We start from the raw sequence: 15960 nt of genomic DNA on the forward strand, positions 1-15960 counted from the left end.
TCTACCATACACTCTTCTTTAAATTCCAGTCTGAAATCTAACAGCTAGTTGTAAAAGTCTCTGAGCATGCTGCAATTGCTTAAACTTACTCATAAAAGTAGTCACATTAACTTACGCTACAACACTGTTTGTTATACATTCCTCTATATTGCCCTGGGAAATACCTCAATTACCTAGTGCCCGTGCAAACATTTAATAAGTTAACTTTTGCATGGTAGACACTGATATTTTTCTTAATTACAGGTCAAAGATCATGTAGTCATTTCCCTTCCCATCTCCTTAACCTCCTCAAGTTTCCTGGATTTCATAAAAACATTTCCCTTCCCAACATGTTTTAGTTATAAGCTTGAAGTTTTCCATTTCCCTACCTGTATTGTAGTGTTCCCACCTTCCAGAAGGGCAATGGCTAGCAGGATGCTCTCATGGAAGACTCTGTCACTGGTGGCATTCATGATGAGATCTATGACCAGGTTGGATGCACCTTCCTTATCCAGATGACATTGGACATCTGCCAAACTCATCTCACCTCGGCTCATTGAACTTGATCCCGAGCTTCCTCCTATAAAGATGATCATGAGAAACAGGCTGAGATTCAAACCCTGCTACCCTGCGGTGATGGCACCTCTCTTCTGGTTTAAATTAAGTTATCCCAAATGGTGTGCACATGTTTATTAACAGTGATGAACTCAGCTCCTACCATTTCTGCACGGAAGAGTTCGTAACTTAAAGCACACATCGGACGTGTTGTAAGTCCATGATGGGCCCTTAACACTGCTTTCATATGTGCAAGTCTGCGGGAGGTGGTGTCCTGCGGGAGCGCAGCCTGGGCTGGCAATGGGAAATGGTTACTGCCACTGCTGCCTTCATTAGCAGCAGAAGATGGAAAGAGGGCTGGTGTATTGGAAGAGGATGCTGGAAACAGCGTGGATTCAGGGATACAAAGAGGGATACAGAGGTAGAGGCTCCGCAGGACCAGTGAGGGGGTGGAGAAAAGGTGAGACAAATTCCAGAGGATGGCAAAGCCAATGCTCTAGAAAGTGGAAGAGCATGGCAGCAGGCAGCACAACACAAGGACAAATGGAATATATATCAACTTCAGAAAATAGGGGAAACAGGTTTTTTGGCTGTTTTTGTTTGTTTGTTTGTTTCTGATCTGGCCTGCTTTCAACAGGATTACCCATTGTCTTCATTTTGAAGAGGCAAAACTCACTGAACTGTGTTTTGACAAAATGTGCTTGACATTACTGACTTTTTTAGCAATGGTCTCAAATTAAATAAACTGTACTTCATAACTTACTTCAAACTGAATTTTTGCTTATCCTACCCCGCAATCTCTCTATAATACAATGAAATGTTTTTGCTTCAGATATGGTTAATAATCTGACATCCCTATGAGCACATTTCCCAAATATTATTGCAAATATTAAATTGATCAGGTTTTCTAAGTACATTCATTCAAAGCAAAGTCACAAAAGTCAAGCCAACCCAAAAGTATAAAGTGGAAAGTAAAAAAACCTCTGTCTGCTTAATTTTAAAGTACTTTCTCAAATGTAGTCAGGAGAAAAAGAACATCTGCATGAGGAAAAAAACAGTTGACACAATTAGAGACAGGAGAGCGATGCTCTGCTCAGCCTAAAGTGGAATCCCTCAAGGAGAGTTAAAACATGGAGTTTCCAAAACCAGTAGTGACATGCAAGCAGGATTTCTTCCCCGTCCATGTGGATAGTTTCCTCTTTTTTAGGATTTCACAGGACAGAACAGTAGGGGGAAAAGTCCAAAAAGGGGAAAAAAACCTCTATTTCACCTGATTTGTCAGGCAGACACAGACACACAGCATCTGGCAGGGCAGATCACACGAACCACTGATGAGCAGGAGCACGTCCTACCTCCTGCCCCGGCTTTGCTGGCGCCTCCAGCAGACAAGGGGCCATTGCCGAAGGTGGTGAGGCTCTCGCGCCGTCCCGCCGGTCTCACATTGCCGTAGTAACGGTTGACCAAAACTTGCCTGAGTGCCTCACCCTTGATTCAAAGAGGATAATGAAATCATGACGTGAGTTTAATGAATAAACAAACTACTAATATTCCGTAGCAAGGGGACTGCTGTTATCATTAGCCTACTTGCAGTGAGGGAGGGGGAACCAAAACCCTGGAGATTTGGGAAAATCTACTCAGCATCTCCTGAAGTGCTTGGGCAAGCTGGGACACCAGGGGGGTCTCATGGGGCTCGAATAAAATTACGTGTTCCCAGCACCAGAAACAGCTCCAGTTCAGATTTTGTGCTAAAGCTTTCTAGACAGATTTTATTCTCAAAGAGCTTTTTTTTTTTTTTTAAATTAAGATCTATTGTCTCAGTTTTAAATGTAAAAAAGTGGCATCTATACAGCACCAACACAAAATGAAGAGGAAGATTAGAGAAAGAGTAACATTAGAAATTGTTTTGTGAGCGAGCAATCCCATCTTCTCAAACCTATCCTATTTTGCCATTTCACCAATGTTACAGGGACGCACTCTTCTCCCCTCCATCAGCAACTGATGCAACTAACACTGTCAGCCAGCGAGCGGAAACCCGAGCGATCCCCACCGCATCCCAGCTCTTTGTTCCCCGCATTCCTGCTGGCAGCTGCCCGAGCCGCCCGGTCACGCTGGCAGTCAGCATCCGAGCACATGAGCCCACGGACACTGCGGGGCACCGGTCCTCAGATAACCCCGACATCCCAGACCCACGCCCCGGGGAGCACCCGGCAAGGCTGCGCAGAGCACGCGCCGCCGCTGCCGTCAGCAGAGGCTGGGGAGAGCAAAACACTTCCCAGGTTGAATGTTAACCCGCGGACCCTGCACTGCTCTCGCTTAAGTCTTTACAGGAATTCCCAGTAATTCAGAGAGCCGTACAAAAGCTGGTGGTACTGCCAGCAACGGGCAGACACACAAACACCGCAGTTGGATTAACAGAGTTTTATAAGGTCTTTGTGCAAAAAGGAAAACTGGCGATTATTTTAACTGGGAGCTACCACTCTGCTAACGGCAGCAGTACCACCCTGAGAGGGGAGGAAGGGGATTTTAAAAAAAAAAAAAAAAAAAGATGTAGCCAAGAATAATTTAATATTAAAAAAAAAAAATCTGTCGGGATGAACTAAAGTGTCTTGATCTCCCTTCACAAAACAAGTGCTTAACACTGATTTTCAGTTGTATTTCAAATCAAAGCAGTTGTCTCACTACGTCAAATTGTCATTAACTACAAGGTTTAATATTAGCTGTCACGCAAGTGAAGCCTTACTTTCTAAACTTTCACAAGAGGCCTTTAAAACACAAATAAGTAAATGGAACAGCATAACTGTGCATTAATTGGCTCATACAAAACTCCAGCACTACCGCAGCCACACTGCTTTTGATACAAAGCTGGCACTTACAAAAGGTACCTTAGAGAAATCCTTACACCTCCATGCGCCGGAAAGACAAAAACCCGCCTGGAAATTAACAGTCCTCTGCACCAAATTTCAGACGTCACTTCCAAACGGAGAAGCTCAACACCTGCCTGCAGCTGGTTAGGGATCGCTGCCCTCCGCACAAGGCTGCGCTAATGTCAGGGCTCCTGCCACCGCCTGCTTCTTGTGGCTACATTTAGCAGATCAAAAATTGTTCCTATAGATTATTAGTGTGAAAGCTGCAGCACAGGAGCTGCATTTTATGGAATCAGATGGGGATGGAGGAAGCGGCAGGGAGACAAGATGTAAAATAAACATGTAGAGAGCTTTCCAACCAGCTGCTTCCAAAAGTCCCCCAAAAAAGAAAAAAAAGCAAGTTACTTTGGAAGCAACAGTAGAAGATGATGAGCACTTCTCCAAGGGCCATACGCTTCCTATCACCGCTTGGGCCAAATAGTGAACATGTAGGAGAGGCAAGAGACTAAATTCAAAAGCTCAAGCAAATTCTTATCCCAGAGGAGCTACTTGACTGACAGCGACATGCGAGTGTTTAGTACACGATGTAGTGCTTTTAACCATCTTTCTGCTCTCAGTCTGGCAGGTAAGGAAGGACACATGACAGAACAAGGCCAAGCCAGACAAAAATATCCCCCCAAATAAAAAAAACTTAACTACATCTTCCTTCTACATATGTACTGATTAGACAGGCAACTTGATACCCATATAAGCCCTATGCCAAAAATCAAGTTACAATGGAGTTCTCACGTTACCTTTTTCCTCTTCTGTTAAACTAACCTTTTTCCTCTTCTGTTAAACTAACTGGCAGTTGTCATATCAACTGGCGTTTAAAAACAGTAATTTTTACTACTTACTACAAAGATAACACACATCCAACCACAAGAACTGCTGTTCAGTAAACTCCACCTCCTCCTGAATTCAGAAGGGTAACTAAAGCTCCTGGGATTGTCTCTAGACTTTCCTTCTGGTCCACTGTGGAGCAGTAGGCAACTTCTATTCCGTGGTTAAAATAATTGGGGTGAGTGGAGAGACCTCATCGGGAACCGCTGCTCTGAGGACTTCTCAGACCTGCAGCACTTCTGTTGTCTATAGGAGCAGTGTATCCAAAACAGGACAAGTAACCAGAAAATACAAGTGGGAACAACTATCGAGCATTTGTTGTTTCTAGTCTGAAAGCGTGCTGATCCACGGTTTTGGAGGTTTGGCAATCTGCATTCACTAGCATTTCGAATTCTAACCGGGAAGAAAAACTTTGTTTCCTACAAAATTATTCAAACCCACTGTGTTAGCTAACAAATATATGAGTATGTGATCAAAGTAGAGGGGAGAAAAAATAAGTGGTATTTAAGAAATGCTATAATTAATTCAGCTGCAATGCTTGGCTCCAGCACGGTTCTTTAACCATCATGTTACTGTTGTACACCACTTTGATGCGTACAGTATGCAAACAAATATCAGATGTTTGGCGGCAATAAGAAAAATCAAATATGCTACCTAGGAAAAAAAACCCAACAGCATTCAGTTTCATCTGCATTCACCATCAAGGTAAACTAACAGTAAGTAGTATACAAACATTATTGTACATGTATCAGTAAAGCAGATGCAATACACAACTCATTTTAAGTGATATCAAAACCCGGTTATAATCTTGAAAACAGAGAAACTTTAATAATATTTAAGAGTGAAGCAGTTATGAGTTGCTGCTATTCTGTTCCCAGCTACAAGAGCAGAAGAAATTGAGAAATGTATTAAATGATGTTGATTTTGCAGCTTGGCTGTTTACGAAGGGGGAGGTGTGGCCAAAGCAGGCAAAGTCCACAAGCACTGATTAATCTCACTTCATAACTGTGTGATCATCACCAAAGGGGAGTGCTTTGAAAGTGTGAACAGACTAGACCAGGATCTGAGGTTTAATTCAGAGCAGCCAAGCACTTGCTCCTTCCGTCTAATACAAGAGAAGGTGCTCCAGCACCCCATTTTCCAAGATTTTCCAAGAGACCAACAGCAAGTAGTTAACCACAGAAGTTTCTTACATGACTTACGCGTCACTGTTTAAAAGGAAAAGGTAGAGGATTAGTTCTGAACGTGCTTGACTGCTGTACATACCCTTCTATGATCCTCCAGTTGCCTCTGTGGTAGACTTTGATCAAGCTCCTGCTGTGCATGCAGAAATTTCATTTTAAAGCAGAACAACACTAGAGAGACACATCTTTGCACTTACGGAAAATATTATGGGAAGTCACAGCTGAAAGCAAGGGGGGAGATGAGGAAGATCGACTGACAAGCTATCTAAACAGAACATCTGCCTTCAATTAGCTCTGGCAGTACTTAAGCAGTCTGCTCTGCCACCCTCCAGCAGACCACCATGGCATGCACGTATGCCAACACATTCTCATGGATTTAAAGAAAACACAAAGTCTGTCTAATTTTACAGTTACCAGTAACACAGAGAAGTTTTTAAGAATTCAAACCAGGCATGCCCATGCATACAGATACACAGATACACACATACAAACACCCCGTCCCACCATACGCACACTTCTGGAGGAAGTGTAGGTACTTCAACATATCTGACTGTGGTCACTGAAGCTCTTTTGAGACTGCGGAGGGCCTCTTGCAAAACCTGTGGGATTTCCGTTCCAATGCCGTGGACTTCAGTGGGGTTTCACTAAACAAAGTCCCTCGGCACGTGCACGTTTCCAGATCAAATCTCTTATTTCAGATATTAATTTTCAGGAATGGAACTTCCACTTTGTAAACCTGATGTTGAGTTTTTGCTGCTTTAAAGCATTCTGAAAGTGTGTAGGAATAATTGCTCTCTACAGGGACCCATCTTAAACCAGAAGCCATCTCCCAAACATCTCAAAGTCATTCTATGACCACTCAGAATTTCAGTTTACATTTAAACACTACTCCACAAAAATTACAAATACAAAGGTCTAAACCACCACAAACTACATTTTTTTCTTCATGATTTCAAAACGTATTTATAATCTTCATATTTATACAGCTCAGAGAATTGACACTGTCCTAGATTTAGACTTCCATGTTGTTTCACTTAGATTTGCACTGGTATAGCACCCAGTTGTACAATCTACCAATGCCACCTCTGGATGTCCCATTAATTTCAAAAGAATTTGCAATTTCATAAATTCTTATATCTTCATTTTGGCAAATAATCTGTCTTATGCAAGCTAATGCTGGGGTATCTCATAAAGGAAATGTGCCTACATAGCCAATTCACTACAGAGCTAGTAACCCTGAAGATGGAAGTGACCATCAGCTGTTTCACTGCGGCATTTTAAATGGGACACCCAGCTGCTCTGGGATTATGAAGTTTCCACTAACGTCTTCTGACACCTCCATTTCCTTATCAAAGTTTTTAAATATGTGAGACAAAGGGAAAACCAAATGCTGTATTAGGAGCCAGAGAAACGAAGTCTCATTTTGCTAATGCAGTGGGATTTGAGAGGAGACTTCAAACAGTGCCTCCCTTAAAAGCATAAGGGAAACGGCTGAAAGGAGCAAAGATTTGGGACTGGTTTACATATTTTTTTATATTTTCAAACTATCGTGCTGATGCTGTATTGGGTTAAACCACTTCAACAAATCTACTTATTTTTCACTGTCTAGCACTACGCAGGAACACACACACTTCACAGTTTTTTTACCAACAAGACACTCCACCAGGACTGCTTCAAAACACCAATATTTGCCTGTTGTACAAATATAGGTGGGTGACACACCTCTACAGAGCTTTCCGTTTCTGGAGGTTGCGGCAGCTAGTTGAAAGTAAAATGCAGAAAAATTAATCATTCTTCAAGAATCTTTCATCCCAACAGAAATCTAGTGGTCAACACTTAGGGGAAGGGAGCTAGCTAGCAAAGCACTTGACTTAGCTGAATCATCACAAACGAATTATATCCATAATTACTGTTTACACCCTCCCACCCACCCACCTCCTAAAAGGGCTACATTTTGAAAATTTAGGTGGTATCCTTTGAACATCCCAAACTACTTTGCATGAACATAGAGGCACAAGCAAAAAGCTTTAGTTGCAGGTGCACACAGGCCTGCAATGCAGAAATGCACTTTTGGGCAGCCTGCTCGGACCGCGCACGCGGGATCTGCGACTTGCAGAGGGCGAAGGCAGCACACCCATCCCCAGCGGGGAGGAGGAGGAGGAAGCCAGGGCTGCATGTCACAGAAAGGCAGCAGACTTATAACGTTAGTTTAAAAAAATGCTTTCAGTGGATTCTCATCTATAAACATACTTTTCCTGAGATAAAAGATACACGATGCAGCACCAAACACGAGCAATGAAATAAGAGGCTTAACGGTGACAGCTTTTCAAATTTAAAATGCTGATCATCACATTGAAACAGATGAAGACGAGCAACTTTTATCTAGTAGAGCTTAGACATACAACAGAGACCTAAACATTCAAATGAAACTGCCTACTAAATCCTGGGTAAATTGATTTAACTTCTCAGGAACAGACATTAAGAAATAAGACAAGGACAATACAGTAATACCAAATTAAGTCAGCCACTCATTGTCTGTGTCTGCCTAGAGGGCACATGAACTAGACAGACAAATCAAGCATAGGCTGGGAGAGTGACCGTGGTATTTTAACCCCGTATCTGCTGCAGCCTAGGAAATACACAGCAAAGGGAGAAGGCAGCCATGGGATCCAGAAGTCTAAATATGGAGAGACTCCACTTCCCAGGAAGGAGCCAGGGAAGCGAGCGCTTCCCCTGCGGTGCTCCGTGGGCAGGGGCTCCTTGGCCAGGAAGAACCGTTCTCCGTTCTTCTCCTAATGGACTTTCCTCCTGGCTAATTCACACGGCCTTTGGTACACCCTTTCCTTGCATTGTCACCACTCTTGGAAACTTCACAAGCATGCAAACCATTTCTCTCTTGGTCAAACTGAAGCAGGGAGTATTTAAGCCAGAGGACCAAAAGTTAACAGGAAGAACCTCATTTATGCAGAGGAACACACAGTTCCTGCACAGCCCGCTTTATACACCCTTGCTGCTTGTAGGCTGGACACTGGAAACGCCGTATCAAGTCATTAGGGAGTCTGGGCACATTGTTCTGATTGCAGACACTGTCTGCACAACTTGCTTCAGAGCAAAGCAAAAAATCCCTCCTTTCTTAAGTAGTCAACAGCAGCAAGGAAATTGTGCATATTCCCCTATAAGGGAAATCAGGTACCTTCCTTCCAGGGAAGGGGAGACTGAAGCTGGCAGGTCAAGTGGACATGACTGCCACAAGATAACATACTGGACTTTGGATTCCAAACGAAAGCTTCCTTATTCCTGGGCTTATACCATGACCCCATTTTAATCAAACATACGTGTACATTTTGGGGCTGAAAACCGGCACAGATGAAGAATCAGCATGAAATTAGTTTGATCTTTCCAACTTAATTGCAGAAGGAAAAAGTATATATTCTAGCTAGCAAATTCCTGTGCCTTCCCACTGTAGCACAGACAGCATGTATAAATAGATCAGCATGTTAGAACCAGCCCCACAGTCTCATCTGCAAGCAAAAGCTACTGCCCTTGGCAATGCTCGGATGGATCATTCCAAATAAGCACGGCCTTCAGCAATCTTTCAGTACGAATATAAACTCCAAATACTGAAATTCTTATTCTTTGAGTCAAAATGGGTTAAAATAGCAAAGAACTATTGAGCTATACTTACTGTGCTACACTTTGCTGTTGCAGCACATGGGATAGTGCGAAGTATCAGCTTACGCTTTACAAGAAGGATTGAATAGGGTGGGAGAGTAGACTGGAGGAGTAATTTTGCTAGATTTCTTGTGCCTCCATATACCTCAGCTCTCCACCTAGAAGAAAAGCGATGGTTTGGGGGGCAGGGGCAAGTTTGTGGAATAGCGAACAGCAGCCAGGTGAGTGCCATGGACACAGTGGCCAGCTTTTAAACTGGAACGTAGTGGGTGGCAGGGTCAGAGTACATCTTTACTTCTTGCTAACAGTAGCAAAAGTTCCTTTCAACTTGCTGTGCAAAACTCCTTCTTCCTTTGAAGTTTCCATTCCTGCAAGGCTGGCCAATAAACCACTCATCATTAGCTGTAACAGGAGAATTACAATTTCTTTGACCTGTTGGTGACCGTAATGCTTCTAGCATCCACTTCCCCAACACAGACTATGTGTGTTTCCCAGAATGGTCTTTATCTGACTCAACAGTGGATGTATCCACCTCAAAAACCACCAAAGCAAGTGACAGCTCAAATGTGAACTCATTACATCTCAACTTAGGAGATATGGAAGAGGTTTCAGTCCTTTTCCTTTATGGTTTTGAGAAAGGTATGAAAGTTTTATTTTCATTTACTTTCAAAATAACAATCAAGATGAAAGTTGTCTAATCCTGCCTTTCACAGAAAATTCAAACAACTAGCACTGTGGATAAAAAAGTGGAAATTATTTGAGGAAATGCAGAAAGATTTTCATTCAGGTTTAAAGCCTCAGGATTGCTTTTTCTCAATATTTTTTTTTAAACTCAACTATGTAGTAAACATCCAGAACATTGAGCGCTATAAAGGCTTGAAATGCATTTAAAAGGTAGGTGGAGATTCCAGCTCACATAGGCTGGGTCTGCTCTGGATAGTGGCTTCAGCAAAACAGGAGGGAAAACATCTCATATTGTAATGCTAGAAATGGGTGGGAAATAATCTTATCAGAAAAGCCTGCATGTTTGTGTGAGCATACACACAGGAACACCTTCAAAAACCTGATCCTTTTCTCTTCAGCCTCACCAAACTTTGGAATTCTGACAAAATAATAGATGAAACAGCACACGTACAAGTACAAACCTCCTCCACTTCAGGCTGTCTCCAAGTTCAAAGGATTGAGAGGTGACAAATCTCAGACTGCTTAATTCCACAGGCTGATGCCATTTTCCAAACTACCACACATCTCCTTTAGGTCTTTTTCCAAACATCCCTCTAAATCAGATACGAAGGTGACTAGCTGGTGCAAGGCAACAGTAAACTGACACCTGTCCTGGGAGGTCTTCAAGATCAACACCGAGCATTTTGAAGAAGCTTAGTCAAACTAAATTGATTTGGCTCAGTAGAGAAGCAATGGCGAGAAACGAGATGCCCCGCACTGTGCAGGAAGTCGGGTTAAATTACTGAGCGGTCCCTTCTGGTCCTGAAATCTGTGAATTCAGGAACCAACCCAACTCCATGCATATGGCATCTAATTATCGGGGTGGCGGGGGGAGAGATTTGGCATAGAGGAGGAAATAAAAAGGGGAAAAACACAACTACAGAGTCAGTCAGCCAAAGATCACATTAAGCTTTTGATAGCTAGGTTGTATATCCAGATGCAAAGAACTACAGTGAAGATCTCAGATACACATTATTCTGAAACCATTGCCCTCTGCTTCCTCTGCCTCAGCTCTTGCATTACCATCTCCCGTATCAGCTGGAGTTCCAGTGGGACTGGCTGTTTAGATAGTCTTGGAAGTTCCTTTCCACTTTTTCCTCCCTTTTCTGAATTTCTCCTCTTTTCTCTGTGAAATACATTCAGTATAGCTTTTCACTTGAAAGACACACAGCAAAAGCACCAGCTAGTCTGATTCATGACAACAGATGAGAGCACAAATTATGTTGCTGTCCTTCATAACTCTTCAATAATAACGGAAAACTCCACGTAGGTTACCTGCTTGCCAAGCCTCCTTTGTAAGGCCAATGCTGTTACCTTGTAGAACCAAGAAGAAATTTGGATAGGAGATTTCGAGCCTCTGCAGATGCTATGTAGGTGTTTGTCAAACATGCATTTGACTTGCTATGGCTAAGTTTCAGGGCAGAGGGTAATAATTGGGAACCAAGAACACTGAACTGCTTTGAGAAACTTGTCGTTACAGTTTACCATTGTAACAGACCTGCGTCAAAGTTGCCGAGCACTGTATTTTTAGTGATGCAGGATCTCACACCTGCATGAATTAAGAGGTAGCACGAGATGTGAAGCAGCACCTTGTCCTGGCACAGGCTCCTCCGAGCCACACAGCTCTCCCAGCCCTTGCAGAAGACACGTGGGATTTATGGGGGACAGGGGACAGGGGCAGACCCCTGCTCCCTCCAGCACATGATGGAGCAGCAACCACACGCTTACACCCCCTCGCCTCGCCACTGCAGCGCACACCCGGATCAGGGACGTGGGTAAACTCCCCCCCTCCCCCCGCTTATCTCAGTGAATTTGCAGAGACTTTGTGCGCTGCCAGACGATGAGGTGGGAAATTTGGCATAAGGGCTGTCAGTGCCTGCACCGAAAGGTCACAGAGATCTGCCTACAGGAATGCCTTCTCTCATTTTCCAGGGTTTTCAGTTGAGAAAGCATGTTTTACTTGGGCTGGGGCTTTCCTGGAGTCAGAGACATCAGTCTCTGATACGCCACTGACCTTCAATGGGAGTGCAATCACTCGCTTCTCTAAATCCTCAATCTTGCAGGTCGTTTACAGTAACTGAATATAGTAAGAACTATCTTTACTACACATTTTACATTAGCATTTTTAATTAACTAGTAAGATGGTGTAAAAATTTTTTTAATTTTTTTTTTTTGTTACAAATAACTGTAAGAAATGTTCCAGTGTCCTTTTCCAAAGAGCTCACCAATTCCAATTCATGCAATAAAAACGGTCCAAAGATTGCAGGATTTCTGAAGGAAAAAAAAATATACGGCAGCCCACAAAAATTTATGAGAGCCTGCATTTCCTCTGCTTGAGACATAACAAGTGAAGCACTGTCTAAGTGCAAAATACACAAGAGAAATGACTGTGGAATAAGCTTTCTCTACAAGGAAAATAATTTATAAGTGCATTTCTCCAGCACTTAAGAGGTTAATAAATTTTCCAATTCCAATCAGAAGATGCACATATTTTGCACCTTACTCAACCGCCATAGTTTTAGTTTATCATTGATAAAGAGCACTGAGAAGGTTACTTCAGTCAGCTCCTTTGAACCAGGATTTTCACTTCCCTTTTCACCTACTTGAAACCTCAAGACCAAAGTGAAGAGGTAAAAAAACCCCCCAAACTATATTGAGTGGGTCTGCAGGTGTATTTTGCTGGATACCGTTTTATCAGCTGCATAAAGAAGTGTCATTACTGAATAAAAACAGAAAAACCCCAACAACAAAAAACCCCCAGGGTTTTACTTAATTCAGTTTTTTAACTTCAAATCCTAAAAAGGACTAAATAATTGGACTATATAAAAGGACTATAATAAAAGCACTAAATAAAAAACGGTAAACGTCGGGTGCTTAGAGGGATTTGGTCGTTTCGGTGTTTGCTGGCCCCTGCCCAGGGCCCCACCAGCCCCGCGGGGCAGGGAGCAGCAGAGCAGCCCCTCTTCACCCTGAAAAATAAAATCCCGATCCGACGGTCCGGGACCGCCGGTGGCGGGAAGCGTCGGCAGCCCCAGAGGCACGGCAGCTACCGGCGCAGGCCGGGGGCCAGCAGCCCCGGCGCAGCCCGCCGTGACTGTAAACATCTCCACCGCGTTTATTGGCAATTACCGCTGAAGGTCACACATCAGCAGTGGGCCTAAATTCCAGGAAAAAAAGCTGTTCTTATGTAACTGCTGCCTGAATGTTGGCAGGTGCCCAGCAGAGCAGCTCGCTGCAATGTGGCTGGGAGGGGGGAAGGCGGGGGGGAGAAGTAGGACATCTCCCAGGCACATTCAGCATTCTGAGCATGCCACCTGCAGGTCAGCACTAACACTTCCCTCCTTTTTAGTCCATAAAGTATTGATGTGTTTCTCTAGGACGTATGCGTTTCGGTGTCCAAGACTCGCGCTGCAGGTGGAAACTGGGCCACGCTGTCCCCAGCGCCTGTCTGGACCCAGGAGAGCGGACGGGAACGTCTCCTTGCAAAGAGAAGTGCCTCAGCAGGGAGGGAGCTGCGCTGCCTGAGCTGTCCTGGACCACAGGGAACCCACGGTGGAGCTTGCCATCCCAACTGCAGTTGTGAAACACTGCTAAATCTGCATTTGTATCATGCCTGGACTTTTTAGTGGGTTGGGGATTAAATTAAAAGTAAAATTAAGCTGTTGTGTCTAATTACAACTGGGGCTTAGTTATCACTGTTGTGTGAAGATTCACACTTGATGGCACTTGAGGCAAATTTAGCTTGGTCCTGAACCTCTTTTCTCTGAGAGACCAGCATTGTCAACAGCTCCATCAAGAACAGGATTACAGCAGTTCCAGCCCAGTAAGGAGTTGATCAAGAGACACTCAGCCCAAGGGCTTTTACCAACAACGTGCCAGTGCCCTGCCCTGGGGGTTTCTACTTCCTTTATTACTTGAGAAACCTGCGCAGAGCCAACGTGAAGACCGCCCTATTTAGCTCTTCAGCTCAAGTCAGACCCCTTCAGCTCCTAACGCCCACCCGATGCTCTGGGAGAGCCCGTGGAGCCAGAGAAACAGGAGTCCTGCTGCAAACCGAAAGCCAAGCTCTGAGCACCCAACTCCCCAAGATCAGGACAAAACCCAACGCAACCATGTTGCAAGGAAGGTGCAAAATGGTTTGCAGTTTCCGATGGTTTTCGTTTTCTATCAAACCATATTGTGCTTTTCATCCATCTTTCAAGATACCTTTTCTGCTCTTTATTCTAATACTGGTCTTGCGCAGCCCCCATCCCAAAGGTCTGTGCACTTTTACAAGTTTACAGGAACCTGAATGGTTTGGAAATACTGCAAGATGACTCTCATTCTTAGTGCATCCTAATTTCTGTCCCCAGAAGAAAAACCTTTTACACGAATCCTGCCACAACAGCAGATGATGCAGAGTTCAAAAAAACATCTAGAAGAGCTTAAAGATGCTATCACGGTCTTTCTGCCAGACCAGATCATGGTCCTCAGACTATAGTAACAGATGTTGGAAACAAATACCACACTACACCGCTTCTCCTTGGAAAACTACAGTTCCTTCCTGTCCCTCACTTCCAACAAAAAGGGAATTCCAGATAAACCCCTCAATAGAAAGCACGTGAACGAGGCCAATAGCATCAAACCGTACTACCCCTGCCCTTCACTTCCAGAACGCTTCTCCAGCACTGCAAACACGCCAGCAGCCCCAAGGGCTCCGCCAGGCATTCGCAGGGGGTGCTGCCGACCTTGCGCTCAGGTCGCAGCGTTCACCATCCTTCCTGTTCTGCGGGGGATTTCCTACCACCGAGGTGAATTCCAGCATTATTCACCCAGTTAAAAGGGCACTCCCTTTCTTCACTTGCAAGAATGTTAAGGGGGACCGGAACGCCGGTTTTCTATCATGACTTTCAGTAACAAGTGCGTGGACCTCCTGGCATTTTATTATTTGGATTTTTATTTTTATTATTTGGACCCACCACTCCCTGAAATTACCTTGCAGTAAGCAACTAAGATATATAAATCTATCTATGTATACAATCACGTAAATACTATGAAATCATGCCATAAGATGGTTACTTCAATAGAATTTTACCCTGAGGGAATAAAAAGCATTTCACCTGATCAGAAAAATTAAATTGTGCAGAATTCGACAGAAAGGGAAGTTAATAATTTTATTAATAATGGAGATTTCTGTATTCTTTGCCCTAAATGTTTACAGTTTCCAGGGTTGATGGGGGGGTAGAAATGCCAGGATTTCCGTTGAGACTTGTCAGTGGTTTAAGCCCTGTCCCAATCCCTTTCTATAAGCAGCCAGCGCTCGTTGCCAGTGGTTATAAACACACCTGCTCCCTCCACGCAGTTGCTCCATCGAGGAGCAATAAAGTTCCTCCTGTGCAGCCTCCAGACCAAATCTTAAATTGCTCCACACGCTCTGGCTGATTTATTGCAGGCAAAGACAGCACATTACAGGCAGGAACTGAAGGGGAAAGAGTTTCATATTATGACTTAATTTGCAATTAAACATTCGAGTTTGTCTGAAGTTTCTCCAAGATAAAATTATATATATATATGCTATTCTGGGAAGCTGTAGTACCACATAATCTAAGGGGTCTAGCGTTAATGTGCTACAGATTAACTTTTCAAAACCAGAGCACGCTGCTGGTGTGTACTCCCCAGGTAAGAGGAGGAAAAAAAATACAATCTTGGTTTATAAAAGAGAAAGAGAAAATAATTACACAGAGGTTAGACACCACAGCACCTCTGTAACTATATAATACTAAAAGTTTGGTGTGAAGCTTGGAGACGCACCTGAGCTGTCTCATACCAGCACAGGTCAGAGGCGACGGCAGTGCAGTAAATGGACTTGTGCCACACGAACTGCTGTCCTTCAGACCAAAATCGGAGTCTCACTCTCTGCAACCATCCTACCCATCAGCTTTCTTCTACACATGCTAATGGAAAGGGCACGCTAAGAGCAGAAAATTTCCACCAACAAAAAGAAGGGTGAATACTCCAAGCAGCTCTAGCTAAGGATTTTCTGATAAAGAGCTTTTCATTGAAGCTGAAACTGGTGACGGGAAAGGTATCTCAGACCCTGGCTGGACCTTCTGCTCCAGCCT

The 15960-nt window shown here is 43.7% G+C and overlaps 1 protein-coding gene across 1 annotated transcript in view; it reads right to left on the reverse strand.

The window, feature by feature from the left end:
- Positions 1-15960, reverse strand: part of ITPR1 (inositol 1,4,5-trisphosphate receptor type 1) — a 180303-nt gene that overhangs the window by 63178 nt on the left and 101165 nt on the right. The window contains exons 39-40 of the mRNA XM_075513607.1: positions 1887-2019; positions 369-559 (exon numbers count right to left, since the gene is read on the reverse strand). Coding sequence (XP_075369722.1) covers positions 369-559; positions 1887-2019 — 324 coding nt within the window. The remainder of the gene's footprint in view (positions 1-368; positions 560-1886; positions 2020-15960) is intronic.

This window comes from Mycteria americana, chromosome 11, assembly GCF_035582795.1.
Source record: "Mycteria americana isolate JAX WOST 10 ecotype Jacksonville Zoo and Gardens chromosome 11, USCA_MyAme_1.0, whole genome shotgun sequence".
Classification (NCBI taxonomy): domain Eukaryota; kingdom Metazoa; phylum Chordata; class Aves; order Ciconiiformes; family Ciconiidae; genus Mycteria; species Mycteria americana.